Raw genomic sequence first — 27,920 nt, 5'->3', positions numbered from 1 at the left:
CACCTCGGGCGCGTGATCTGTGCCGTTTACTAGAGCGACTTCTCGAGTATCCGGGAAGGAAGGCCTCCGGGCTGGGGCGAAAGCCTGTGCTCCAGCGGTTGGGAATGGGGGAGAATTAGCTGTAGGACAGTTTCTCTTGGCTGTGTTTTGGGAGGAAGACGCGAAGCACCATGGAAAAACGAAATGCACCTGGCCACTCTTCCCTCTCTAGCCGAGGAACGAAGGCCCCAGCGATGCCTACGGCGTCATCTCCGGCGGGGCCCTCAGGGCCCTCTGGACCCCCGGGGAAGAGAGAGAGGAGACCCAGCATGTTTGAGAAGGAGTCAGTGAGTGCAGTGGCAGCGACCGGGACCCTCTACACCCATCCATGACAGGAGCCTCAGGGCCTCTCCCAATTAAGAGCACCCCTGCTCCCTATTCTGCCCACACACACACATTAAGAAAAACCCATGTGAGGAGCTCTCCTGTAGAACAAGGACTGGCTCTAGGCCTTGGTCTTCTGAATGGTTTGTACCCTTCACTGATTCCTAGAGGACTAGATCAAATATGTGAGATGGGATCCTACCGAAAGCACTGTCAGGGTCTGGTCTCCCTTGCTCCAGTAATGGAGAATCTCTGGTGTATTGAGGGCAATGCCAAGTTTGAAGTCAAAAGACCTGGGTTTGAATCCTTGCTCCACAACATATATCATTGGTGTACTTTTTTCCTTGTTTTTTAACCCTTACCTTCTCTCTTAGAATCAATACTAGGTGTTGGTTTCAAGGTGGAAGAGAGATAAGGGCTAGGCAGTGGGCTTAAGTGACTTGCCAAAGCCAAGAAAGTGTCTAACTGAGGCCACATTTGAACCCAGTACCTTCCTATCTCTAGACCTGGCTCTCAATCCATTGAATCACCTAGCTTCACTTTTGACATGAGTGCCTCCAAGTCCAGAAAAGGGCTTTCCTGTAGCTTTAGAGGAGTAATTTAACCCCTCTGTGCTAAAGTTTCCTCAATTCCAAAGGGATGGAGTTAAATTAGATTATTTGTAGAGTTCCTTCCCGCTCCAAGCCCTTTTATATTATCCTGTCCTATTCAGAAACATTCTATCCTACTGTGAGAATCAAATGAGATTATATGCTTTACTAACTTTAAAATGCTATGTATTTCTTTTTATCCTGACTAATAGCTTTAATTATTAAGCAATTTCCTCCTTATATTCTAAGGTGATTCCAACTTTGAAACCAAGTAAAGTAGATCAAGTGATAGCCCTTCAGATGCTTAAAGAGACCTAATTCCATTTAAAGTCCCTTTTTTCTTCTATCTTTAAACATCCTTCATTCCTTTATCTTATACTCATGACACATTTTTTCATTTCTCATCATTCTGGCCAACCTCTTCTAAATGCCCTGTAGTTTGTCTGGGCCCTTTAAAAGATGGGGCATGGAATTAAACACAACATTCCTGCTATGATCTGACCAGTAGATACATTTTCTCACTTGTAGGGTGAATTAAATATAATTGTGATAGGAAATGTAAATATCTAATTACTCCCCCATTTGCAGGTGAGAAAACTGATTTGTAGAGAGATTTTGAATTTCCCAGAGTGACACATTATAAGTAATAGACCCAGGATTCAAAATCAGGAGTCTTGATTTCAAATCTAACATTTACCACAGTGCTTCAGCTTTTATGACTGTCAAATTACACCATTAATTCATCAAGCATTAAAATACCTACAGTAGGAAAAGACACTAGGGATATTAAAAAAAAAAAAAAGCACCCTGCCTTTAAGGAGCTTACATTCTTATTGGGGGAAACCCTATATGTAGAAATGACAATAAAGAAGGAAAGAATTCCCTGCATGAAGGGATAACCTGTATATAGGGTCCCGGAGAGGGGATATCATGTACAAAAAAACAGCAAGTAGGCCAAGTTGACTGAAATGTCAAGCATGTGAAGAGAAGTAATAGAAAATCATTCTTGAAAGGAAAATTTGAGCCATAATTGGAAGGAATTGTAAGTGTTATTTGAAAATGTTTTTATTTTATTTTGAGGAAACCTCTGAACCTTTTTAATCAAAAGTATGATATGGGCAGATCTGGAATATCTGTTTAAGAATATCATACATATGTCTGCTATGTGGAGGATAGAATAGAGAAGAGAAAAAATAGAAGCAGGGAGACCTAACAAGGCTATTGCAATAGTCTGGTGAGAGATGATGAAGGCCTGAACTATGATGTTGGTGATTTAAGTGGGAAAAAGAGATGACCAGAAAAGATGTGACTTTGTCTGATCCTCTGTATTTAGAGCTTGCTACCTCTCCATGTCTCTGACAGTTTTGTCTAATTGTCTCTGTATCCCTGTAATATTAAATCTGTGTGCTGTAGCAAAAAGTTGGACAAGTATTAATTGTTTACCATATATTACTGTATGTACTGTGTACCACATGCACTGTGCTAAGCACTGGATATACAAAGAAAGGCAAAAACATGGTCCCTGCCCTTAAGGAGCACACATTCTATTGGAGCAGGCAAAATGCAAACAGCTGGTCATGGAAGTGGAATGTAATCTCAGAAAGAAGACCATGGCTAGGGGCTGGGAAAGGTGACTGAGAAAGGTCTGCTTTGAAGGAGGGAGTTGAACTAAGTCTAGGAAGAAAAGAAAGCAAGATGGTGGGAAGGGGCAGGGCATTACAGGCATGTGAACTGGAGTATCTTGTGTGGGGAGCAACAAAACCAGTGTTTCACTAGATCATAGAGTCTGTAAATGGAAGTAAAATTTAAAAGAACTGGAGAAGGATGAGGCTTCAAAAACCAAACAGAAGACTTTATATTGGATGCTGGAGGTGATAGTCACTAGAGTTTATTAAATAGATGGTCAACCTAGTCATTTTTAGAGCTTAGGAAAACCATTTGAGCAGCTGAATAGATTGAAATGAAGAGACTTGATTTATTTAAGTAAACCAGAAGGTAAAAGAGAAAGGTGTTGAGAGCCTATACCAAGATAGTACCTATGCAAGTGGAGGGAAGAGGAATTATACTATAGATGTGATGGTGTGATGATATTAATGGAAAAGTACTGAATTTGGTGGTAAAAGTATATAGATAGTAATCCTGGTTCTACTACTTACTACCTACATCTACTACTTGCACTATCTACTACTTACTACCTTAGGTGGTACAAAATTCTGGGCTCAGTTTCCTCATCTGTTAAATGAAGGGCTTGAACTACATTAATCTCTAAGGTTCCTTACAGCTCTAAATCTATGATCCTGTTATTCTAGCCACACTTCCATCATTCTAAACTATTTTTCTGGTCTTATATTTCACTACATTATTTTACTCATCTAAGGATTTAAGGGGAGTTTAGATATCCAACTTGAACTATGCAATAGTAAATGGTGATACAAGGTTGGACCTTGAGAAAAAGACTATGGTTATATATAAATAAACTTATAAGTCATTAACAGAGATGATAGTTAAACCCTTGGGAGTTGATGAGGTATAAAGAGAAAGAGTAAAGGTTCTTTAACCTTCCCTTTGACATGTATTACTTTGAAAGTTTAACTGGCAAAATAAATATTAAATATTTTAAATACAAAGAGTAAAATATACAATATTCCAAAGAAACCAATTATTTTGAAATATTATCAAAATACTTTAAAAGAAACTCTTACCTTCTCTTTTAATCAAGACTGGGTATTGGCTCCAAGGCAGAAGAGTAGTAAGGGCTAGGCAATGGGGGTCAAGTGACTTGCCCAGGGTCACACAGCTAGGAAGTGTCTGAGCACAGATCTGAACCTAGGACCTCCCGTCTCTAGGTCTGACTCTAAATCCACTGAGCCACCCAGCTGCCCCCTCAAAATACTTTTTAAAAAGTGCATAGACCCCAGATTATAAACTTCTGGAATAAAGGAAGAAGAAAAGCAAACCAAAACAGAATCTTGAGTAACACTCAAAATTAAGAGAACTTGATCTGGATGATAAGTCAGCAAAATAGTTTGAGAATAAACAACAGTTGAACCAAGAGAGATTAGTATCACAAAAACTGAAAGAGAAAAGAATATAAAGGAGGAGAGGGTAGTCAGCATTGTCAGTTGCATCAGCTAAGTCAATATGATTGAGGCCTAAAAGGAGATCCTTAGTTCAAATTGTTGCATGATAGAAACCCACCGATACAATATAGACAATTTAGGTAAATAAAGTCAAAAAGCCAAATTTCTCCAAGTCAAGGTAGGAAATTAGAATTTATTGGAAGAGAGCTAATTCCTCCTGTAAAAGTGTTCTTTGCATGTATTACATTGTTGGACCCCAGCAAGAGACAGTGCCTGGCGGCAGAGACCTAGTTTATATACCGGGACAGTAACAAAATGAATATTTCCATACAAGGTTGATGACATATCACAAGACATAACATCATATAGACCTTATTACCCAATTACAAAGCTGATTGGTTAGTTCATTTAGGAAAGCCCATATTAGTCTAAAGGTTAAATCACAAGGCAATACCCTTATTTAGGCAGATAGTGATGACCATTACCTCATACTCATCTGATCTGAAGGAAGGATGGCTATTTCCAACCAGGGAAGGGTGCATGATGTTTGTACCTTATTGGGACATGAGACTCAGATGGTCATTATCTTATAAAGGGAAGTACAAACTTAGGGAGGGGTTAGAAATCCCCTAGCAGTAGTTTTTATGCTTTGCCTAGAAATCCTTATAAAAATAATGAATTCTACTGATTGTATTAAGATTATAATGGAATTTATACTAATCACTCTAGAATCACAATATTGATTATCTTAAACCTATGAGGATCACTAAAATCCAATCAAGTATAAGGGGGAGGGGTCTATCTTCCCAACAAAATGATGCTTCCTAACTTTGTGACCTTGGGCAAGTCATTGAACACCAGTTGCCTAGCCCTTGTTGCTCTTCTGCCTTGGAACCAATATTTAGTTTTGAATCTAATACAGAAGGTATGGGTTAAAACAAAAAAAGAGGTGAGGCTTGAGAAAAGGCCATCATATTTGGCAATTAAGAGATCTTTGGAAACTTTGGAGAGTGGTTTGATTTGAATTGAGGTAAAAAAACAAGATTGGTTAAGGAGCAAGTAAGAGGAGAGGAAGTAGAAACTGAATACAGGCAGCTTTTTCAGGAAATGTGACTGAAGAGAGAAGAGATAGAGCTCACCAAGAGTATAAAGAGAAGAGAGACTCGGGACTATGGATAAAATCTATGGATAAAGTTATGAAGTAAAGTTATGAAGAAACCTGTGGGCTATGATTCTGCAAAAGTTACTCAGAAACAATCAGACAAGGTAGGAGGAGAACCAGAAGAGAGCAGTCAAAAACTCCAAAGGAGAAAGTATCTAGGAGAAATGGGTGGGCAACAGCATTGTCTCCTAGAGTGGTCAGTCTAAAACTTAAGAAAAGATCATGGGATTTATCTATTAAAATATCATTGGCAACTCTGAAGAGAGCAGAAGTCAGATTATAAAGAATTAAGAAATGGGAAAGAGGAGACAAAGAGGCAGCACAAAGAGTAGACAGTTTTTTCTTGTTTAACTTTCCAAAGAGAGGGAAAATAGAGGATGAAAGCTTGAGGAGATAAGAATCCAGGTAAGTGATTTTAAGAATGGAGGAAAGATGAAGATGTTTGTAGATAGCAAGGAATGAGGTACCAGGAGGCTAATTCTGAGGATCCATTTGGATTTAATAACATAAATTTTGAGTGGAGCTAATGGTTATGTGATCTCTCCATAACTATTCATCAGTCTGTGACTATAAGTAGAGGAGAAAGATGATGGGAATAATCCAAGATTGAAGTTTGGTGATGCATGATCAGTGATAGAGCAAAAGATTCCAGGGAAGGAACTCTAAGATTAAGTTAGGATGAAAGGAAAGGAAAGAGCTGATGGCTTGAAGTATATTCCTTCCTCTTATATCTCTTTCATAATCCTTCTCTTCTTGAAGGCTTAACTCATGAACTACCTACAATGTAAAGTTTTCCTTTTTCCCCCCAGTTGAATGTGTTTTCTTTATCCTTGAATTTTTATGGAGCAATTTATCTGGAACTTTCCTTTGTCCTCATCAAACCTGATCTTAGAATAATAACTGCCAATTATATAGTTCTTTAAGACTTACAAAGTATGTTGTTTGTGTTAATCTCCAGCCTCTTTGAAGCAAATATAGATTTTGCTGTCCCCATTTTACAAATTAAAAAACTGAGGTTCAGTGCATTTTAGACTTTTTCTTGGCTTTAAAAAATATTTGAGGCAGAATTTGAACACATCTGTCTGTCTTGCTTGGGACTAGGCTTATTTTCAGAGTGGCAAACCTGGAAAAGATTTTGTGCATCTTGCTCTTGTCTAGAGGATAGCTGAAGCCATTTTCTGAGGTTTGGCCTTCTCCAATTATCAGTCTATAAATTTGAGACTTGTTATATGTGTGCATATTTGCACATATATGCACTCAAGAATTTGTTAATGAAGGAATAAAAGAGTTTATTATTATGTTACCTAATACAAAAATAAGCTCATCAGTGAGTGTTAGTCTTGCTCCCCACTGTCCAAGTTACTTCTACTGCAAAAAAGAATTTAAAAGTAGAAACTCAAATAACTAGTAAATACTGAACTCTATACTAAAATATATTTTTGACTTTTTATTTTTAGTATGCACAAATATTACGAGAAAGACTCAGAGAATCTGTACATGATGTTCTATATGTCGAACCTCCATTTGATGATGCAATTGCTGATATAGGTAAAGATCAATGGAAGACCATGACAGGAAAAGTAAAATATGCTAACACATATAGAATGGAGCCATACCAGAAATTCCAAGCTCAGAGAGTACAAAAAAAAGTTCAACAGATACTAACGGTTAGAGAAATGTTTTTTTTTTAATACTTGATGATAAGATAGATTTCTATATGAGTTTCTTTTGTACCAGTATCCCTTCCACATAGTGGAGGTTAGGGGTGCAATACCTCCTCAATCTGAAAAATCTGAGTAAAATATTTTGACCTTTCTTTTGTGCCAGAGAAGAAGTCTGAATTTACAATTTTTCTTTTACAGGATGTTTACAATACTTTACTGTAAACTTTGGGTTAAATATGCATTTCTGAGTTTCTAAAGTTTTTCTGTATTGTCTGCTGGCCTTCTCATGTCATCTCAGCTTCTGCAAAACTCCCCCAAAATTCCCATTTAATTTCTTATGCTGACCTGGAATATATCAAAACCACAATGGGGAAAGTCACATTGTGGCAGGGATACTTATAGTTATTTTGATTGCTTCTTTCCTTAATTTCTTCTTCTGAACCCACTGCTATTACTACCATTTTGGGTAATTAGAATTTCTGTAGCCTAAAACTACTATTCCCACACCCCACTCTCCTCACATAATACTATATCAAATCATAATGATGAGAGTTCATAGCCTTGCTTTAATCCTGTCTTAAAGGGAAATTATCTGCTTATTATAAATAAGGCTAATGCTTTCAATTTTTTAAATATATTACAGAAAAATGTTACCATTTTCTTTACTTTTAAAAATGTGTGGTTATTATATTTTATCTATCTTTTTTGCATTTATTGATAAGATCTTTTTAATGGTTTTTCTCACTTATATTTTATCGCTCCCATATTCTTCCCTGCATTGTACTTAAGCCTATATATTACTAAAAAGGCATATGGGAAATAACCTTGCTACATCTGTATAGCCTGAGACCAACTAGGAACTGCGTCTAATAATTCAATAAACCACATACCACTCTAAATGCATGCAAGCATCATTTATTCCTTCATTGTCTTTCCTTTATATATCAGTCCTGAAAATCATTTCTAAGTTGTTTACTTCTGTTTATATAATTTTGCTCATGCCTAGGCCAACTTTAGTTGTGAGAAGTTCCTCTACTCTCCTAGTAACTATCCTTATATGCTTATGTATCAGGGTTTCATTTGATCCTCCCATTATCTTAACCTGAACTTTGTTGATTCCACATTCCTGTGGGGGCCATAATGAAGTACTATTTTACTATAGGCAGCAAATCTCATGCATTGGCTCATAACAAAAAATTGCATTCCTTTCTTCCCATCCTGTATCATCATACACCTTTCAGAGGACATGCTTTACAACACGTTTAGAACTAAACCAGCCCTATTACCACAAATATCAGTGGTACTGGAATCACACTATAAATCTCTGGTACAAAGGGAGACCAAAAATTTTATGTAGATTTTCCAAATTGAAGGGATGTCATGACCCTAATCCCAACCATGTGGAAGAGATATCTATGTTTTGTTTTTAATTCTTTGCCATCACAAAAAGTGCAGCTATAAATATCTTAGTGTATAAAGGAACTTTATCAATGAACACCATGGGGTACAAGCCCAGTAATTAAATCTCTGGGCCATAGTATATACCATTTTAGACACTTTATTTGCATAATTCCAAATTTATTTCTAAAATTATTATACCACTTCAAAACTACACCAAAAATGTACCAGTGTGTCTTTTGTTGTCTGTACCAGTTTCCAGGGTATAAGATGAAACCTCAGAGATATTTCAATTTGCTTTTCTCTTATTTTTAGTGATTTGGAACATTCTTAGATGTTAATTTGCAGTTCTTTTGATAATTGTCTATATCTTTCACCAAATAACTATTGGTAAATGGCTTTTGGTTTTACATATATTACATATAAATATTATATATGTACATAGTAATCATTTGTTAATCTTTTTTCTAATTTATTTAGAATAATTTTCCATGGTTACATGATTCATGATTTTTTCCACCCCTCTTTCTTCCCCATTCCCAGAATTGACAAACAATTCCACTGAGTATTTATTAATATTGATACCAAACCCTTACCAAAAAAACTTTTTAAAAGATTTTTTTTCTCATTTAGCTGTTTGTCCTAGATACATTAATTGTCTGTGCATAAGCTTTTCAGTTTCATATAATCAAAGTTTTCTATTTTATCTTTTGTAATTGCCTCTCTTGTTTGGTTAAGAATACCTCTCCTAAAATATATGAACACAGTTAACAAAATACTTTTCCCACAAATAAAATCAGATTTCAACAAATTAAGAAATAGTAATTGCTCATAGGTAGGCTGAACCAATATAAAAAAAGGAAAACTCTACCTAAATTAACTTACTCTTTCAGAGTCTTGCCAATCAAACTACCAAAAAATTATTTTATAGAACTAAAACAACACATCTACCCATAGCTCTGAGATATAATCCGCTTCTCTTCTCATTTTTTATATTATGATTTTTAATGTTAAGATTGTATATCCATTTGGAATATTGTGAAATATTATGTAAGTTGTTGGATTGAAGCCCAATTTTTGCAACATTTTTATCAAATTTGGAAGTGATGTTATTTTGGTCCTCTTTAAGTATGAAGGACCATAATCATTGTAAAATATGGGAATGTGCAAGGTGTTCAGGGAAGACTAGTGCCTCCGGTATCAGGGCTTGTTGAGCCCTTTTTTCCAGGCCTGTTTTCCTCCTTTGGTATACAACTGCCACCCAACTCTCACCTATAACTCCAAAAAGCTGTAGCATGTTTAGCAGCCACACCCCAACAAAATTGTCTCAGCAAGCATTCTAAACCATGTTGAGGGTAACCAACAGGCGTTAAATTCATCGGTGAATTAAGGGAGCATCTACCCTAATCATGTGAAGACTTTTCCCAGGGGAATGGTTGGATTAGAACACTTTTTTCCAAGAACCATGAAGGAGACTGAAGCAGGCATCATGGAGCATGTAGGGCTTGGTTAGTAATTGAAGGAGCCAAGGTCATCCACTGCATCCCATACCATCACCAGTTATCTTGACTTTTGTCTTGTCCCTGGACTTGGATGAATCTGGACGCCAGAGTGAGGTTGATGACTTTACACAATCCTGCCTCATTTAATCCAATTTTTGCTCAAGTAAAAAAAAATCACTCTTCTCATTTTACTACATCATTATTTAATTATTTTACTCCTATCTTTAATTAATTTACTCCTATCATGTGGTGATAGGCAAGTGACAAAGCAGTAGGTGAGGATACACTGGGAGTTGGAGGCACAATCCTGAACACAGGTAACTCATGGGACCAAAGGAGCAGTGGGATTCAGTCTCTTCCTGAATATCTGAACCCCACCTTTTTTAAGAACCACACTACTCACCTCCTGGTGTGAGGAAAGGGTCAGAAAAGATGCCCTAAACATTGCTTGACCCAACCTAATCCTGGCCTGTTAGTGCAGCAGGTGGGGATCCTACTCTACAATCAAAATACAAAACTTTTAGGAAGATGATTCCATTTGTACATGGGATGTTGTGCCCTTATTGACAACATAAAATTCAGGAGATCTGAAAGAGAAGCAACTCTTGTGAGAGAACTCAGCAGCTAATGAATCCAAATAGTGACCCTGAGTTAAACAAGGCTGGCAAATGAAGGCCAGCTTATCAAGGTTGTAGCTGGACACACATTTGAGGAGAGCAAAATGAAGTTGGTGTAGCTTTTACAATCGAATCCAATCTGGTCAGTGAACTTGTAGGACTCCCAAAAGAAGCAAATTGGAGGCTTATGACAGTTCAATTGCTACTTGCAAAAAAGTGTGATTCCACCAACATCAGTGCCTTTGATCTCACCATGCATCCCTGGTGAGGTTAAAGAATTTTTTGAAAACCTGGAGAACCCTGCCAACAATATGCTAAAAAAAAATAATTCTGAATGAATTTAATGCCAGAGTAGACACAGACTATCATTCATAGCAGTGAGTCCTTGGAAGCAGTGTAATACAATAAGAAACAGCAATAAGCAACAGGCACTTACTATTTGTGTGGCTCTTTTCACCAATACCATTTATGTAAATGCAATAAAATTTCATGGATGGATCCTCAAAGCAAACATTAGCACTTAATAGTCTATATCCTTGTGAGGAGAAGAGACAGACATGATGTGAAATTGATAAAGATGATGTGTGGTGCAAAGTGCTGGATATACCATAGTCTTATCTTCCCCAAGTTAAATATTCACATTCAACAAAAGTGGCAGCCCCAAGGCAAGACAACTTCCAAAAAACTTAATATCAATAGATTAGAATGTTTCTTCATGTTCAAACAGTTTGTATTTGGAGTGAAAGCTAAGCCAACACATTGTTGGCAACAGTGGAGCAGAAAAGGAGTGGGAAGCTTTCAAAGACTTGTTGCAAAGCACCATACTTACTCACCTAAGCCATAATACTTGAAAATGTCAGGACTGGCTTGATGAAAATTATGGAAAATTCATAAACTACTAAAATAAAAACAAGAACTCCACAGGGTTTACTAGCACAGTATTTTATCTGTCTCTAAAAAAGTGGTGTTTAACTCCATCAAAAGTAAAGAGCAGGGGGCAGCTGGGTCGCTCAGTGGATTGAGAGCCAGGCTTAAGAGATGGGAAGTCCTATGTTCAATTCTGGCCTTACACACTTCCCAGCTGTGTGACCCTGGACAAGTCACTTAACCCCCATTGCCTAGCCCTTGCCACTCTTCTGCCTTAGAACACAGTATTGGTTCTAAAAGGTAAGGGTTTTAAAAAAAAAAAAAGTGCGAACAAAGCTTAGAGAGATGCAGGATTTTTGCCTTGGTAAGAAGGCAGATGAAATTCAGTTTATACTGATAGTAACAACTAAAGGTATTTCTTTGATGCCCTGATGGCTATTTATGGGCCAGAAATCTATGGGACACCTCAGCTACTCATGACACCATGCTCATAGTGATCATCGATAAAGACATGATCCTGTTGAGATAGACTGAACACTTCCATAATATTCTCAACAGACTTTCGTCTATTAGTGCTGAAGCCATTAACTATATACCTCATTGAAATCAATCTCTCTCTGGCCAGACTTCCAACTAAAGATGTTGGAGTTCAGTAGCCACAAATTAATATATTTGTGGGTGAACACTCAGAAGGGAAGTTGAAGACAGGGAGAATGGGTAATAAGAGAAGAAGAGAGGGGAAACAATAAAGGAAGAAAGACTCTGAAGTGTTCAACAACCTGGTTGTGAGAGCATGGTCCTCTGATGGGTGGTAAGAGTGAGCTACATGTATCCCCAATCTTTTATTGCAGAATTGAGGAATGGGGAATGGGAGGTAGTTAATGAACATGTGACATGGTAGAGGATTTGACATTGGCTCAATTGACAACCACAAGATCAAAGAGGAGGTTAATCAAACATGTGACCTGGTAAGGAATTTGGTCTGTCAAGGTAGGAGCTAGGACCCTGTGGCAGCTAACACACTGCCCAGGAATTCTCTTGACTTTTGGACTATAGGTTTGGAGAGTGGTCAGAATGAATAGTGTACCAATTAAATACAATGATCAAGAAATAATATGACCATGAACCTGGTACATGAGACATAGGTTACAATATTAATACATCAATAATACTTTCAAGATTAGAATATACCTGGGATGCCACAGAAGAGTTTAATGCCATTAGGCATCTCTTATGTGACAGAGTATCTGGTGCTGAGTCCATTCCAGCAGAGATTTATAAGGCAGGAAGGCCACTGCTCATATAAAAAAAAAATGTAAGGCAAGAGGTTCTCCTCCATGAGATCAAGAATGATTCTACAGTCCATCTCTATCAAGGAAAAAAGAAATATGTTGTCCTGTGACAATTACAGGAACTTCTCTGACTGAGTCCTGGCAAGATTCTTCTAACAGTCTTCCTTAATAGGCTGAGCCTCTACTTGGAAGATGGCCACCTACTCAAGAGCTAGTGTGGCCTTAGAAAGGACAAAGGAACAGTTGGTATGATGTGTAGGAATGTAACACTAGCCTATATCCCCTTTTTGGCACCCTGAAACAATCTATTGATTTTAAAGCATTTTTTTTTACTTCTGAAATCTGAACTACCTCTCTGTGGCGAGTTCTGGGTGGAGTTCTCCCTAGCATGCTAGGAGATGCTCTATTGGTGCTAGGCAGCTATTTTAAAGACCACAAGATAACTCCTGATATTGGGAAGACCCATGTCTTACTCAGACACAGAGGTCAGATTCCTCCAAATTAGAAGGGCTCAGGAAAGGGACATCATGAGGGAAGGAAGTAGAGCTCTGAGGATGAAAATTACTTCTTGCCTTGGAATGGTGAACATAGGAAATGGCTAAGAGAGGGCTGATGTTCCCATAGTCTAGCTGCACAGCTGCTGGCAGGGGTGGGGAGAGAGCCAGTGTAGGTAGTCTGATTTGGGGCTATCCAAGGGAGCACTAGTGTGCCCAGTCAGGCTAAGGACTGGCACTGCCAGCTTGGGGTAGAGGCTACTAAGGGAATGGATAGCCATACATGGCTAGTGCCTTTTCTTTCTCTGGCCCATTTTTATTATTTAATAATTATAATTAAAATGTAATCTCTAGAGAATTTCAATCATAACAAGTGTTTGCTGCCTGACAACTCTAGGAGAAATACCAGCAGCAGAACAGAGGTCTGTGCACAGTGTTCATTGGTCTGAGCAAAGCCTTTGATACTATCATTTGTAAGGGCTTATGGAAGATCATGGCAAAATTTGGTTACCCTGAAAAGACATGCTGTTAAATTTAATTTGTGGTTGGACTCTGAATATTTATATAGGTGGTCACCAGGGATTTAGTTTCTAAATCCCAAAATTAATTAATAAATGGAATTTATGGTAGCTTATGTACAATAGAGGGAAGATATTAAGGAAAAAGAGAGAGAGACAGAGAGAGAGAACTCCGGCTTCCTCTGAGCCAGGTAGAAATACAAAGGACTAAATCAGGGAAAAGAGTCTCAAGATGATGGGCCTTTCTCGGAGGTTTAGACCTCCAAAAAAGGCAGGATCACTCACCAACAGTGACTTGTCTAAAATGGAAAAGCAGTCTGAGGTCTCCTGCATGAGTTCCTCCAGGGGTTCAGTTCCTCCAGTCCAACTCCGAGTCAGAGAATCCTCCATCCAACTCGAATCTCGAATCAAATATTTTCTTCTGGCCTGTGATCCTCTTTTTTTAAAGATCTTTTTCCTCTTGTGTCACCTCCCCTAAATTTCATATCTACCAATCATAGCAGATGCTTTTCTCCAGGACTTCCCACTCTTTAGTTCACACCTTCTTTGGTTAGGGTATGTCTTTTGGTGTACTTAACACCTTTTTTGGTTAGTTCACCTTTTGTAGTTACTTAATACATTTTTGTAGTTAAAATGGTTAAATCTACTTAAAATACTGAGTTATCAACTTTTTGGGGTTTAAAATCTAAAAGTAGATCATGGATTACAATTCAATCTTCCCAATAAAGGAAGAGCTAAGTACCTTCATAGTTACAGTCAGGATTACAATTTAATCTTCACAATAAAGGAAGAACTAAGTATCTTCATTGTTATAATCAGGGGAGAGCTAAATCTAATCTTCACAATCCCCCCTGATGATCACTGGGAGACTAGTCTCCCCACTGATCATTTAACGTAATCATCTTGTAGTCCTAAAACCTTTTTAACTACAGATGTATACAATATTTCCATTTCTAAGAGGAAATTAAAATAGAGATAAATAAAAAAATAAAAAAGAGAGAAAGCAAAACCAATGTTTTTCTAGATGCATTGACAAAAAGCCAAATTAGGGGGAAGTCTCCTTTGGCATAAAAGTGTACATTTACAATAAATGTTCAATCCCCTTTTATTCAATTGATTTGCACCCAAAAGTTCATTCTGGATCTTCTTGATGCAGTGTAGGTTTCTGCAAGCATTTTTTTTTTCAAAGAGTTCATTCTTCTGTATTCAAGGAGTTATCAAACTTCTTTTCCTGAAATTCTACTCAAACAAAATTTTAATCTTGAATTTTTTAAAAATAAAAATACAATACAATCCCCCCTGAAGATGGTGTTTATCAACACCCAGATCAACTCAAAATGGTTGAGTTATGGGGTGTATTAGTCAATTATCAAAAGAAAAAGTCAAAAATATAAAAGAAAAATAGAGGGGGAAAATTAAGGTTTTGAGAGAAAAAAGTCAAAATTAGAATCAAAATATCAAAAACTATATCAAATTTCTGAATTAAAAAAATAAATTCATAACAGGCCCTTGGATTAGGGTCCAATTAAAGTAATTTTTATCCCACAAGTCTGTAGGGGGAAAAATTGCATTAATGTTGTATTTACCCATTATAAATCAGGACTATAGGAAGTAGCCATAATATAAGAGAGAAAAAACAAGGACTAGATTTTTGTGTAAAAAGGGAAGTATAATTTCCTGGTCTGATATTTCATCATTTCTCAGGGATAGAGGAGCCAGACTAGCCAGGTTTTAGGTACTTTCATAGAAAGTATTTTACAAGGAGTGGAGTTCAAGGAGTCCTGCATCTTAATACGTGTTAAGCACCGCAACCTTAAATCTCACACTAGGTTCAAGTCCTTTCATATTGGCATAGAAGTTCATCAATCCTACGTGGATTGGTTTCCTTTTGACCTGTGTGCTCTTTTGGCACTTTTCATGTTAAATCTGTGCTTCTATGGCACCTTGTAGATAGTCCGTGCTCCTTTTTTGATCCCTAGAATTGTACAAAATCATTAATCATAGTCCCCTAATATTTATCAATAAATGGCAGGTTTCCATAGACTAAAGCTTTTTTGGTATGCATTTATATGCTAAGCAAATGGATATCTTAGCTTATTGCAAAAATCAAAATAATTAAAAGAAAATCTTTTCAATACAATTACATTGCATCAAATGCAAAAAAATGAGAGAAAGAAAAAATATTGTATGGCACAAATAAACTGAAATAAAATAGTACAGATCCATCAATAGGGAAGTCTTATAATCAATAATTAAATACAATCAACATAGTCAATTATTCATTATCAACAGAAGGTACTCATTTTACATGGCTAAAATGAATCCATGAGTTCCTCTTCCCAATTTTAATAGCTGTCAGTGTAGTTAATAGGACTTGGAATGTTCCATCATAACTAGGTTCAGTCGACCCAGTACGTTTGAAATTCTTTATATACACACTATCACCTGGGTTTAAATCATAAAGTGAGAAGTCTATGGGTCCTACTTGAACAGTAGCTCCAGAGTCATGGAGTTATTGCAATTTTGTTTGTAATTGTCTGATATATGTAGTGATGTTTTTATCCCCTCCTAACAATGAGGTATAGGCAGGGATAAATGGTTTTGCCTGAATAGGTGGATGTCCAAATAGCATCTCAAATGGTGAGATGTGTAAATCACCTCTGGGTCTGCTTCTGAGATCAAATAGGGCCAGAAATTCTATCTAATCTCTCTCTTTCAGGCCACTTCAAATGAGTCTTCAGGCACAATTTTCCAATCATAGTTTTTAAATTCTTTATTCATTCTTTCAACTTGGCCAGAGCTCTGGGGATGATATGGTGTATGAAATTTAGGAGTTATCCCCAAACATGAATAAAGTTGTGATAAGACTGAGTAAGTAAAATGAGTTCCTTTATCTGAATCAATACGTGCTGGTAGGCCAAAGCAGGGAATAATTTCTTTTAAAAGGACTTTAGCAACAAAAGCAGATGTGGCCCAAACAGTAGGGAATGCTTCAGTCCATCTGGTCAGCTGATCAACTATGACCAGAAAAGCATGACATATGCCAAAGGCGTAGCGGGAGTCTGTGTAGATTGTGACTCTTTTATCCTTTGCAATGATACAGGTATGTTTCAATGCTGTGAGTTATGCACCTTGTGATGGTTCTTCATTTATGAGAGATGGCATGCACTATTCAGGAGCTGCAGTAGTTAATGAATTTGAAACTCTGTGGTCAGCTTCCTTACCCTCAAATGTAAGCACACCAAGTGACTCTAGCGCAATAAGCAGCGTGTCAGTCTCATAAGCTGAAAGTCCTGAGTTTGATCCCTGAAAGAGGAATGTGGTATAATGGGGAAGCTTCTAAGGCAAAAGGAGTCACTTAGCTTATGCTTAGTCCCACCTAACTAGAATTATTTACCTTAGGATCCATTATTCAGTCTGAAACTGCTAGCATGGGATTCCATTCAGAGTGGATTCTCATGGGAACAAGGAACAAGTACAAGTTTTGGGGACTCAAACTTACAATCTTAGTCCTAAAACTTGGGGTTCATTAGATCTTACGAGGCTACAAATTTGGGGTTTCTAGATTCCAAGTTGATAATACTTTCTCTCTCTGACTATTTAAGTCCTCACAGACTCTTCTTACTCTACAATAAATCTAAGTGAAAAGATTTTTATCCCCATCTATTACAATTTATTTACTTCTCTGAGATGGCTCAGGAACATGAGGCTTGCCCCTCATTTTTGTAGTGGGAAAATGAGATAGTTCTTTGCTTAACCTTAATAGTTTCAAAACATTCACTTTTTTTCCTTTTAAAGCCTCTGCTCAAAGCAGAATGGAATTCTCTGTTTTGCCTTCTGCTCCTCACATTCCCTACATACATGAAACTTTACTTATGATATTCTTCCCAACAGACTTTACTTAAAAGTCCCATACTCTAATTAAAATCCCTTAACCTATTTTTTCATATTCAAATCCATCATTCCTCTCACCTTCTACTTGCTTTTTACCATCATTATTCAAATAAACTTCACTCCACCAGGTATTATTTTATCTGATAATTAAATAGCACAAAAGAATCCAAATTATTATTGGTTTTAAAGATTGCATCATTTACATACTATAGCATAACACATTGTATCATCCAATTCTTCTAGATATTAATTTAGTCCACAGTACAAATTTTCATAAATCATTTATGATTCAACAAAAATTGTACAATACAGGCAAGATTGCATTTAAACATATTTACCTTCAAACAATGAAATCATACCTGACCAAAGTACAAATTTTGGCAGCAGTCCATATAAGCTATATTTCATAAAGCATATAGAAGTATTCCAAACTACTAGTACAGGTTCCATTTCAAATTTACAGAGTTAAAACTTTTTCTTTCCCAATGTTCATAGCATTTTCATTTGTGAGCCCTTTCTTAGATTACACAAAATCTTAGTGCTTCATCATCTCTTCTAAAAGTCTGTGTGGTAAAAATTTATTAGCATAAAAACCAATAAGGGAAACAAGGTCCAAATTAATTATGAACATCAATAAAAAGTCTCCAAGCTAATAATAAATAGGTTTATTGAGAAGTCTCATAATAAAGCCAGACTCTGGTCAATGCTAAGACCAAAAATCCCAAGCCTTAGGAAATAGCCTTTTTTTAAGCAGAAATCTGATGACAGTGTCACAAGATACAGTCAAAATTAAAATAGGATGGATGCAAAAGTCTTTTACATAGACAGGTCCTAATCCATGATGCAAGTGCTGAATAAGCTGGAAAGTACAAAAGTAATCACTATGGGTGGTAACTTAAGTTTATTATTATTACTGACCTTTTCAAAAACTCTACAATAAGGTGTCGGGGTCTAATTTGTTTGTGTGTTTTTTGTTTTTTTTTTGCTGACAAGTATGATTTAATGCTAGGAGTTAGCAGTTTAGATGGCTGACATTTGCACCTAAGAGCAGCCCTCCACTTCCCTTCTGACAACCCCAAAGCAACCCTCCACTACCTGACTAACTGTCTTATGTTTACATGTAGCAGGGTGTGATGGGCTTGGTATAAACTTTTGGGCTACAAGCTTGAGGGCAAACTATCAGCAAGATTTGATAACACCCTAAGCTGTATTTTTCTTAGGTAATGCTTATAATTTATATAAAGAGAACTATATTATTTGTGTTATAATCATAAAGACCAATAGTATTATAATTATAAAATGGTGTGGGGAGTTTCACACTCACAGCTAGTACTAAAATTTCTGGTACTATAAGTTATTGCACTTCATTAAACAGCCAGCAATTATTATGAATTTGCTTCTCATCTGTTTACCTTTAGGCTGCTTGCTGGTCTGAAAACAAGCTTTTTTCTCAATATTAATTTACTCAGATGAAAACCATTCTTGATATATTAAAAAATTTAAATCATTTAACCATTTTTTCACTTTAAATTTCAGTGAAAACAGCATGTTTTCCACTATTCCATTGGTACCTAATAAAACCCTTCTATAATCTTATAAAACCTGATAGACAATTTTGCAGTACTGAATCACCTTTACATTCATCTCACTTGGTTCGAGCACATTTCAGAATTGGGATGCTATTTTTCAAAACCACAGATACACATATTAACTTTGAAATAAACTAAATCCAATTGAGAGACCAATCATCTCTTTCTGTCCTTTCTATCTTTCTCTCTGTAGCCAGCAGAACAGAAAGGGGGGAAAGGGTTGAACAAATCTTTTTACCCACCTATCTCTTTCCCACTACAGAGGACAAGATCTAATAAATAATTCCTTTTCACTTTGTTAAGCATTCTAGAATTTAATAAACTCACAATTCACACATGAGTGTCTTTTAAAATCTCCGCTCTCTCAACCTCCCCCATATTCTGGAATGCAGAGAGAGAGAGAGAGAGAGAATTATCAATCACGCAGAAGTTTTCTTCTCAAACTCTCCCTTTGTGTGCACACACAATACAGTTACAAAGACAGACAACAAACAGTTAAAACTTTGCTTCAGTTTTCATCAGTGTTCCAGGGACCCAATCCCCACAAGTCATTCTGCTTAAGGTTTCAGGATCCCTTCCCACCACCTACCATTCTGAGTCTGCTTATCTCCAACCAGCCTCCACCCCCCAATCCCAGATCTGTGGGAAGGGAGGCTCCCCCCCGCCAATTTGGTGGCACAGCAGAAAAATCATTTGTTTCTTTTTATACATATCCTACAATCATTGGCTGAGTAAAGGAAATTCTTCCCTTTCACTCCCATCACAAGAAGTTCTCTTTGTTACTAAGCATAGCTCCTGGGACAGCACAATTAAGGATCTAGCAGCTCCGTGTCTATCAGGAAGGTAACCTCTACTCCTGATTCCCCCACCTTCAACATTATCATGGGCTCTGGGTGAGTGTCCCCCCAAAACCCCTCCTTTCCTCAAGGTCATTCCTTTCCTACTCTGCTCTCCCTCCTATAGTTCTTATTTGACTGTCTGCTGCTTCATAACTTGGAGCATTGCCTTAGTCTGCTCCCTTATTTCATCATCCCTCCTCCTCATCAATACCTGCTCTGATTTCAGAGCACTGCTATTCTTATACCCTGAATGATAATTCTCTTGAGATCTCACATAGTCTCCTTTTTCCCCTTTGAGAACAAAAGTTCCCTTTTCTGGCAGCCAGATGGCAGCATAAGCACACTTTCCCTTATCTCTAGGCATTTGTTAATATCTAATCCTCTGAGGCAAACCTCTGCCCCCCCCCCCCCAAAAAAAAAAGAATTTCATCATATTCTCTTATCCTAATCTCCTCATTTTATTCCCACTGGGATATTTTGGAGCAAAATATCATAGGTACCTATAGTAAATTTTCTTCTCTCATTTTTGTTGCCTGTTTGAAATTTGTTTGGCCTATTCCTGATGTTCAATCAAATTAAGGTCTAGAATTCTGTCAAATCCCTGCTGGCATGCATTAACTGCTCAATCCAGAGGCTTCACATCGTCACACGTCTTGCAAGCTAACTTTTCCCTGATTCACTCACTCCCAGATTCACCAGTCCAGACTCAGGCAACCTGTGTCTTGTCTGAGCTGTCTTATAATCCATTCTCTAGTCACTCAAACCTTAGGCTCACCGGCCAAGGCTATCTTGTGAATTAGCCAGGATATTTCAATCTTACAAAATCTTATCAGATTTGACTAGGGTCATTTGATCAAGTTCCCTCCTGCTCTGCTTTGCTCCCCTGGATCTCTTATACACACACAACTTTGCCTGGCTAGGCTTCTCACCCCATGTCTGGGAGTCCCACAACTTGTATCCAAGGGAACCCTTCAGTCACGCTTAAACCTCCTTTTCACTTGGGCCTGTATGCATATTTACTTAATCCTTTGGACAGCTTTTGTCACAAATCCTCACTGTGCTTTCATACTTGATCTCTTATCCCTGCCAGGTGTGGAAAGGCTCACAGATTCCCTCGCTTGGAAAGTGGCCAAAATCACTGGCAGATGTGTCTATGCTAAGAAGGAGGGAATGGAGAGCCCGTTACCATTTCAGAATCCCTGATGACAAGCCCCAAACTGAGTGGGATAAAAAAATTTTTTAAAGGCCTGAAAATTCCCCACTCATGAAAATAAATTGGAGTCAGAAAACAGTCTAGAAAGAAGCAGTTTTTATTTTCCCTTCATTAAAGGAGGAAAATATTCTAATGACAAGTGCAAAAAATGCCTCTGTGTAAGAACAAACTTTTTATAGTATTCCTGATGCAAGATTCCTCCTCTCTGTGCAGCCCCCTTGTCTGGGAGGAGCTGTGACATTCAGTCTTGAGTGTGTGAGCTAGGTTCACGGTACAATGAGTGAAATACTACAATATACAAAATAAGAATTACATCTACCAACGTGATAAAAAAAAAAGTAACTGAGCTGTACCATTTGCCCTTGAATCAGAGCCTTCTGTATTTTCCTAGGCTTGTCCCTGGGACTTTTAGAAAAAGTCAGCAAAAGGCAACAAACTACCCCTCTACCTCCCCCTCTCAATTGGGGTGCCAACCAAATACTTTAACCTGAGAATTGCGTACTTAAGTCCATCTCACTCAGCAGGTCATGTGTCAGTCTTGTTGGGGAGAGCCTAAGACCTTGCATTGTTTCTCACCAGAGACAATCTGAAAGAAGTCAAACTAAGGACAGGATGAGCTATAGTAGTTCCCCTCCACACCCCAGTGATGGGACTTTTAAGAGTCTTCTATTTACTCTGTGGTAGGAGATCAGAACAATCACAGGTCTTATCTATGCATGTTTCTGAAGACTCTAAGACACTGCCATTACCTGTCATCCCAACTCTTCAGAAGTAGGTTCTCCACCTTCCCACACAGGACATTGCATCAAAGGCATCTTTCAGGGCTCTTGAGGCTTGCGCTCCTTTGTCTAATCCTGTTATACTCACAGTACACTCTCAGTTTAATGCTGGCTGAGGGCAAGAAGGGCCAGGCCCCTGCTACACCAACATATTGATCACTTTCCCCTCCTGTGCCCATGTTTGCAGTCAAAGTATCAAATATCTAGATATAAGTTGATGACATGGAAGATTTTATCACATTCTTTATAGAATTTCTCTATTCCTTTAAAATCTGTAATGGTGTTGGTAAGATGTAATTGTCTTCCTAGTGATTGTTTGCTTATCTTTATCATGAACAGTGCCAGGCAAGGTAAAATGATAGCACTTTGCTACAGTGAACATGTCATTATGTATATAATCCAATTCATCCATTGATATATCAGCGTATTTGCTATTGGGCAAAGCCTTCATGTTTAAAGTGCCAACAATTAAATAAATTTTTACAGTTTTAAAATTATATAGTTGTTTGTATTAAACCCTTACCTTCCCTCTTAGAATCAATACTGTATAGTGTTTCCAAGGCAGAAGAGAATAAGGGCTAGGGCAGTGGGGATTAAGTGACTTACCCAGGGTCACACAGCTAGGAAGTATCTGAGGCCTGATTTGAGTCTAGGACCTCAATCCTATCTGTATGGGCCCTCAATCCACTGAGGCACCTAGCTGCTCCCAAAAGTATATAGTTTTTAACCCTCTTCCATTTTATGCAACCTGCCACTATTAATGATGAAGTGAAAAAAAATGCATTGACAAGATTGAGGAACATTTTGGGGTGATATTTTTTCCTGTTTCACCAAAGCTATGTATCATCACCTAATGGCTAACCTGATGATGAGTATGTCATAGGAACCATACTCAGACCTTTTCAAATTTGGCCTTAACTCTGGTAATATATCTTCTAAGTACCTAGGGTCAACTCTATGCTGTTTGACAAAGATTTTAAAGTAGAGCAAATGGATATGTTTCCATTCCTTAGTTTAATTTGATAAATTCTAATTTTTATAGAAAATGTTTAGATTGAAATTAAGTATTTTTAAAAATTCTTTTAATAGGACAGACTTCACAAGGTCAAGTATAATGAAGAAACATTTTCTTCTTTGTCTGTTGAACTGGCAGATCGCATATTAGCAGCTGTTAAAGAATTTCCTTTTACTCGATATAAATATATTGTAAAAATAATACTCATTCAAAAAACTGGTCAGTCTATAAATGTAAGTACAAAAAAATTTGTGTACTGATACTTTTATATGCCTTGTTCAGTCATTTCAATCATGTCTGACTCTTCAAGACTGTTTGGAGTTTTCTTGGCAAAGAAACTGAAGTGGCTTGCCATTTCCTTCTCTAGCTCATTTTCCAGATGGGGAAATGGAAGCAAACAGGGTTAAGTGATTTGACCCAGGGTCACATAGCTAGTCACATAGCCTTAGACCACATAATGGTCAAATTTGAACTCAAGTCTTCCTGACTCCAGGCTCAGAGCTCTAGCCACCATATCACCAACCTGTCCAGTTCATTCTTCTATAACACATTAGTTTCTGCCTGTAAGGATTATAGTTAAGAGTGTGACAAGGAAATCACTTTAAAAGACTGATATATATTAATTTAAGGTTGCCAAGGAATTCAGCTATGTAATTCCTAAATGAAAACTCAAGTCAGCAGTCAACCTTTTATGGAGTTTAATTACAAACAGGAGGAAGAAAGGTATTAGAGATAGAGAGAGGAGAGAGAGAGAGAGAGAGAGAGAGAGAGAGAGAGAGAGAGAGAGAGAGAGAGAGAGAGAGAGAGAGAGAGAGAGAGAGAAAGGGGAGAGAATGGAATAGGGCTTAAATACCCCTTCTGTTTAGGCTGGGCCAAAAGGCCCAAGCCCTTAGATAGCTGAGGCAAAGAAAGGAGATCAGTCCCTATCACTCACGTGACCAAAATGGAGAAACAGTCTCAGGGCCTCCACCTCCAGCTTCCTTCAGAGCCAACTCTCAAAGCACCACCTCTCAGACCAAAAACCTCTCCAACCAACCCCCCTCTGTTCTCAGACCCCTCTATCTTTAAGGAAACCATACAAGTTCCCTCCCCTCAGTTCTCACATCTACCAATCACTGTCCATGTCTTCCCTGTGCCAATGGTGGCTCTAGCTTAACCCAGGACCGCCCAGAGGTCTGTGGCTTTGCACATGTCTGTTGAAGGTCATATTCTCAAATAATTAAATCTTGATCCTTTGCTGCAGCTCTTCCTAAATCCTGTTAGGACTGAGTGGGGTGGAAATTGTATTTTCCAAGACCTGGTTCTGTCATTCCAAGTATCTCTATTGTATCAATTCTAAAATCAATCATGACTCAAAGAACTTCCTGTTCTATGCTTAAGCATAGGTCAAAGCCCTTTCCATTGTTCAGCAAAAGGTTTCTGTCCTAAAGTAATCTTAAGAAGGGAGGAGGAGGAACCTCCCATGCCAATGGGGTTCACATTCCAATAGAGTTCCCACTATCAATAGGAAATTTTTCAAGTATGAAATTTCCCAATGGTGAAATTTCCAACATTTATAAGTCTAAGAAAATTTAAGGTTTACAAGAGGCAGTATAGGTATGGCATAACAGGTAGAGATCTGGTCTTAGAGTCAGGAAGGCCAAAGTTCAAAGTTCTGGTTCCAAATATACCATCTGATCTCAAGCTTAATGGTGACTTTATCTCAATGTCCAGGCAATTCTCTAATTCTAAAAGTAATATATATATAAGTTGCTGATATGCTTCAGTGAAATGAGCTTCCATGCTAAAATTTCCCACACTGATTCAATAATATGTAGGTTATTTTAAGGATACTAGATAGATATTAGGTAATCCTGAATCATCAAATGCTAATAATATTTAGTATAACTTTATTTAGGGATATGCTAAAACCAATTTATATTGACTTACAAGAGCTGATTATTATGTTTCAATGTGGACATTTTACAGTTGGACATGAGCAAACTAGGAATCAGAATAATTTACTTTTTTATTGATTTTGAGGCTTAAGAAAGTATGTAGAAAATGTTAATGCAGATTAAATGCAAAAGTGTATTTTACATCCTTTTTTCTGGAGAGCCAACTGTTAAACATTTATCAGCACATCAATGATTTGTTTAATTATTTTAAGTGTATTTAATGAATTTATTGATAATTAGTAATCCATTTGGTTAACTCAAGCATCCCACTGTTAAATGAGGTTCTTGATAATGACAGGTGTCATGTTTTCTGGCACTTAATATTTAACTCACTTTTATAGCATGCAGGGCAACACAGGGAAGAACCAAAGAAGCACTCTGTTCTCATGAAATGTACATTTTACTTGGAGAAACATTATATATGTCTGGATGTATATGCATATGAATTATAAATACATATATATATATACACAAAACATACTTATATTTATACAAACAACATAATGCTAGGCAATAGATAATAAATTACTTATGTGGACAGATATGTCTTTTAGGAATTAAATAGAAAGAATTTACTTCCACTTGGAATGGTCCACTTTATGCTTTTTATGTTATGGAACTCTTTGGCAATCTTTGAAACCTATATAGTCCTCAGAACAATGTTCTTAAACCTTTTAAAATCTCTCCATGGAATCCAGGTTAAGAATCTCTTATCCAGGAGGGTTTTTTTTTGGTTTGTTTTTTTAGTAGGTGAATTATAAAATGGGCCTTGTGGGTATACTACCACTTGGAGATATAATATAAATAAATATGAGGAAATAGGAAAGCATGACAATGTTTAGGAATATAATGAAAAAAGATGAAATGACTGAGAAAACAATGGTTTGAACTTCTGAGCATACCGACTTATTAAGCAAAGCATGTCAATTGTCCAACAAATCGGGGTCAAGAGTCTTCCTTAGTTTAGGGCTAGACACATGGTAAAAACAATATATCAAATAGGACTAGTTAATTAAACGGAAACAGTACAACATTAGACAATCTGATTTCTAATTGGATGAAAGATCAAGGACTTTCCAAGTTGGAAGGGAAGAGTGAACAGGTACGATTTCCTAAATTCAAGAAAATAGGTGTCCTCCTCTCCAGGTTATCTGTAAATAATCAAAGGAATGTAGAAATAATTACTAATTCATTAGTATAGGGCCAGATAAAACATATGACTTGCATGAGATGTGCAATTATGAGAAAATTCCTTATATCAATCTTGGGAAACTGTGTTTCTGGTTAAGATAAACTAGATCCTTGGTTAAGCATTTCTAAATGTGTCCAGTTTCCTAGCCATGCAGGGCTAGATTCAAACAATACAATAAAGTTCTTCTCCCAATTCTCACAGTAGAATAAAATTTTCTCACAAGGTAGAATTTGGTCTATGCCTGTAATCTAATAGAAAAGGAACTAAGCTAGCTCTAGAACCGTCACAAGATGGAGCCAGGGAAGTCACTCAATTCTTGCAATTAACCATCCTAATCCCTGCCACAATTTTTTTTTTCCCACAGGAAACAGCTAGTAGACTGATTTAGTGGGAGAAAAATGTTCTAGGGCTTAGTAAGAAATAAGAGGCCCTTGACCACAAGGAGCAATCATTTTAACTATAACCTAGGGTGAGTTATTTAAATGATGTGCACAACATGAGTTTTTTTAGGAAGATTAATTTGATGTGCAGGTTGGATTGAAAGTAGTGTGGCCATTTGAGAGACTTGTGCCAAATGCAGTAATGAATAGAGTGTATATATATAGATATAGATATAGATATAGATATATATATAGATATATATAATAGTGTATGTAAGAATGGATAGTATATGTAATGGATGGTGTAACTGAAAGGGACTTGGATTCAGGAACCAGTCAATTATTAAGCAGCAATTATATGCTGGATACTAGGAATACAAGAACAAAGTAAAACTCCTGCCTCCTTGGTCTTAAATTCTATCAGGGAAACAAATATGGCATGGGGTATTTAAACAAGGAGAAGCACTAGCAATAGCTGGGATGATCTGGAAAGGCTTTATATACAAGTGGAAATTAAGGTTCAAAAGTGATGAGAAGGAAATATGTTCTAGGCATAGGGGATATCTGGGTTTGGAGATAGGAGAGAGATTACCATATATGAGAGGTTAAGAATGCCATGTTGGCAGGTCTTTTGAGTGCATGAATGGGATAGATATATAAAAAGCCAGAAAAATAAATCAGGGCCTGGCAGTAAAGAGCTTTAAACACCAAACACAGTTTATATGTCTGGAGCCACAATAGTCAGAGCTCTCTGTAGGTGGTAATGAAGGATAACTCTAAGAGAAGTGATTTTCCTGGACAGAAAGTTACCTTGTATTTGTTTTGTACCTAATGTTCTGTGTCCAAGTTCTCTACCTAAAACACAAGCTCCTTGAAGACAGGGACATTCTTCTTTTATTTTTGTTTTAGTGTTTCCCTAGCACCTAACAATGTCCAGCACAGACGAGACACTTGTTATTTCACTGCTTATTGCTGCTTACTGAATTTATTAGAAGAATTGTGGGAACTGGAGGCTCAGGGCTAGTCATTACCCCAAGTATTCAAGAGATCATAACTTTGATTGGCAGTATGTTAAATAGCAAAGAAAAAGCAAGCATGAATCATCACATCACAGTAAATAGTAGTAAACTGATATCAAATTCCATAAAAGAAACAAAAGAAATACATATATTGATTATATGGGGATTATATGTACAGAGAGAATATAAAGAGTATACTCTCACCAATTTTACTCAAAAATATTAGATAATGTACTTCACCATTTTAAATGATCTGTAATCCTTCCTCCAAAGCACTTCAACATTTATTGAATGTAAAATGTAAAATCTAAAGTTTATTTTTGTTTTTTTCTTTTCATTTTACAGATTTCTAGCAGATGGATTTGGGATGTTGCTTGGGATACCTGGCTAGAAGCTAAACATGAAGCTGAGTCTTATGTTGCATTAGCCTTAGTATATGCACTTTATTGTGAATAGTTTAATCCTATCTACTGTTTTTATCACCTTTATTGATAAATAAATACATAAGTGTTGCAA

At 37.1% G+C, this 27,920-nt stretch overlaps 2 protein-coding genes across 3 annotated transcripts in view; one reads left to right on the top strand and one right to left on the bottom strand.

Moving 5' to 3' along the window:
- ERMARD (ER membrane associated RNA degradation) overlaps window positions 1–27,920 on the bottom strand; it is a 108,670-nt gene that overhangs the window by 77,429 nt on the left and 3,321 nt on the right. The window lies entirely within an intron of this gene.
- On the top strand, window positions 17–27,920 carry DYNLT2 (dynein light chain Tctex-type 2). Of its 2 annotated transcripts, XM_056819065.1 has the most exons (5): window positions 17–326; window positions 6,653–6,862; window positions 16,651–16,779; window positions 22,951–23,109; window positions 27,750–27,920. In XM_056819065.1, the coding sequence occupies exons 1-5, from the start codon at window positions 171–173 to the stop codon at window positions 27,858–27,860; spliced, it is 765 nt and encodes a 254-aa protein (XP_056675043.1). In that variant the 5' UTR covers window positions 17–170; the 3' UTR covers window positions 27,861–27,920. The 2 variants fall into 2 exon arrangements, with proteins under 2 accessions (XP_056675043.1, XP_001381627.1); XM_001381590.4 differs by lacking the exon at window positions 16,651–16,779 and having other exon boundaries at window positions 21–326.

The sequence above is a fragment of the Monodelphis domestica genome, chromosome 2 (assembly GCF_027887165.1).
Source record: "Monodelphis domestica isolate mMonDom1 chromosome 2, mMonDom1.pri, whole genome shotgun sequence".
Classification (NCBI taxonomy): domain Eukaryota; kingdom Metazoa; phylum Chordata; class Mammalia; order Didelphimorphia; family Didelphidae; genus Monodelphis; species Monodelphis domestica.
This window is presented reverse-complemented; position numbering and strand designations above follow the sequence as displayed.

Coding starts and splice junctions, on each gene's coding strand:
- DYNLT2 (XM_056819065.1), top strand. CDS start 171: ATGGAAAAACGAAATGCACCTGGCCACTCTTCCCTCTCTAGCCGAGGA. Junction 16,780..22,950: donor CAGCTTCCTTACCCTCAAAT/GTAAGCACACCA, acceptor TTCTTTTAATAG/GACAGACTTCACAAGGTCAA. Junction 23,110..27,749: donor AAACTGGTCAGTCTATAAAT/GTAAGTACAAAA, acceptor TTCATTTTACAG/ATTTCTAGCAGATGGATTTG.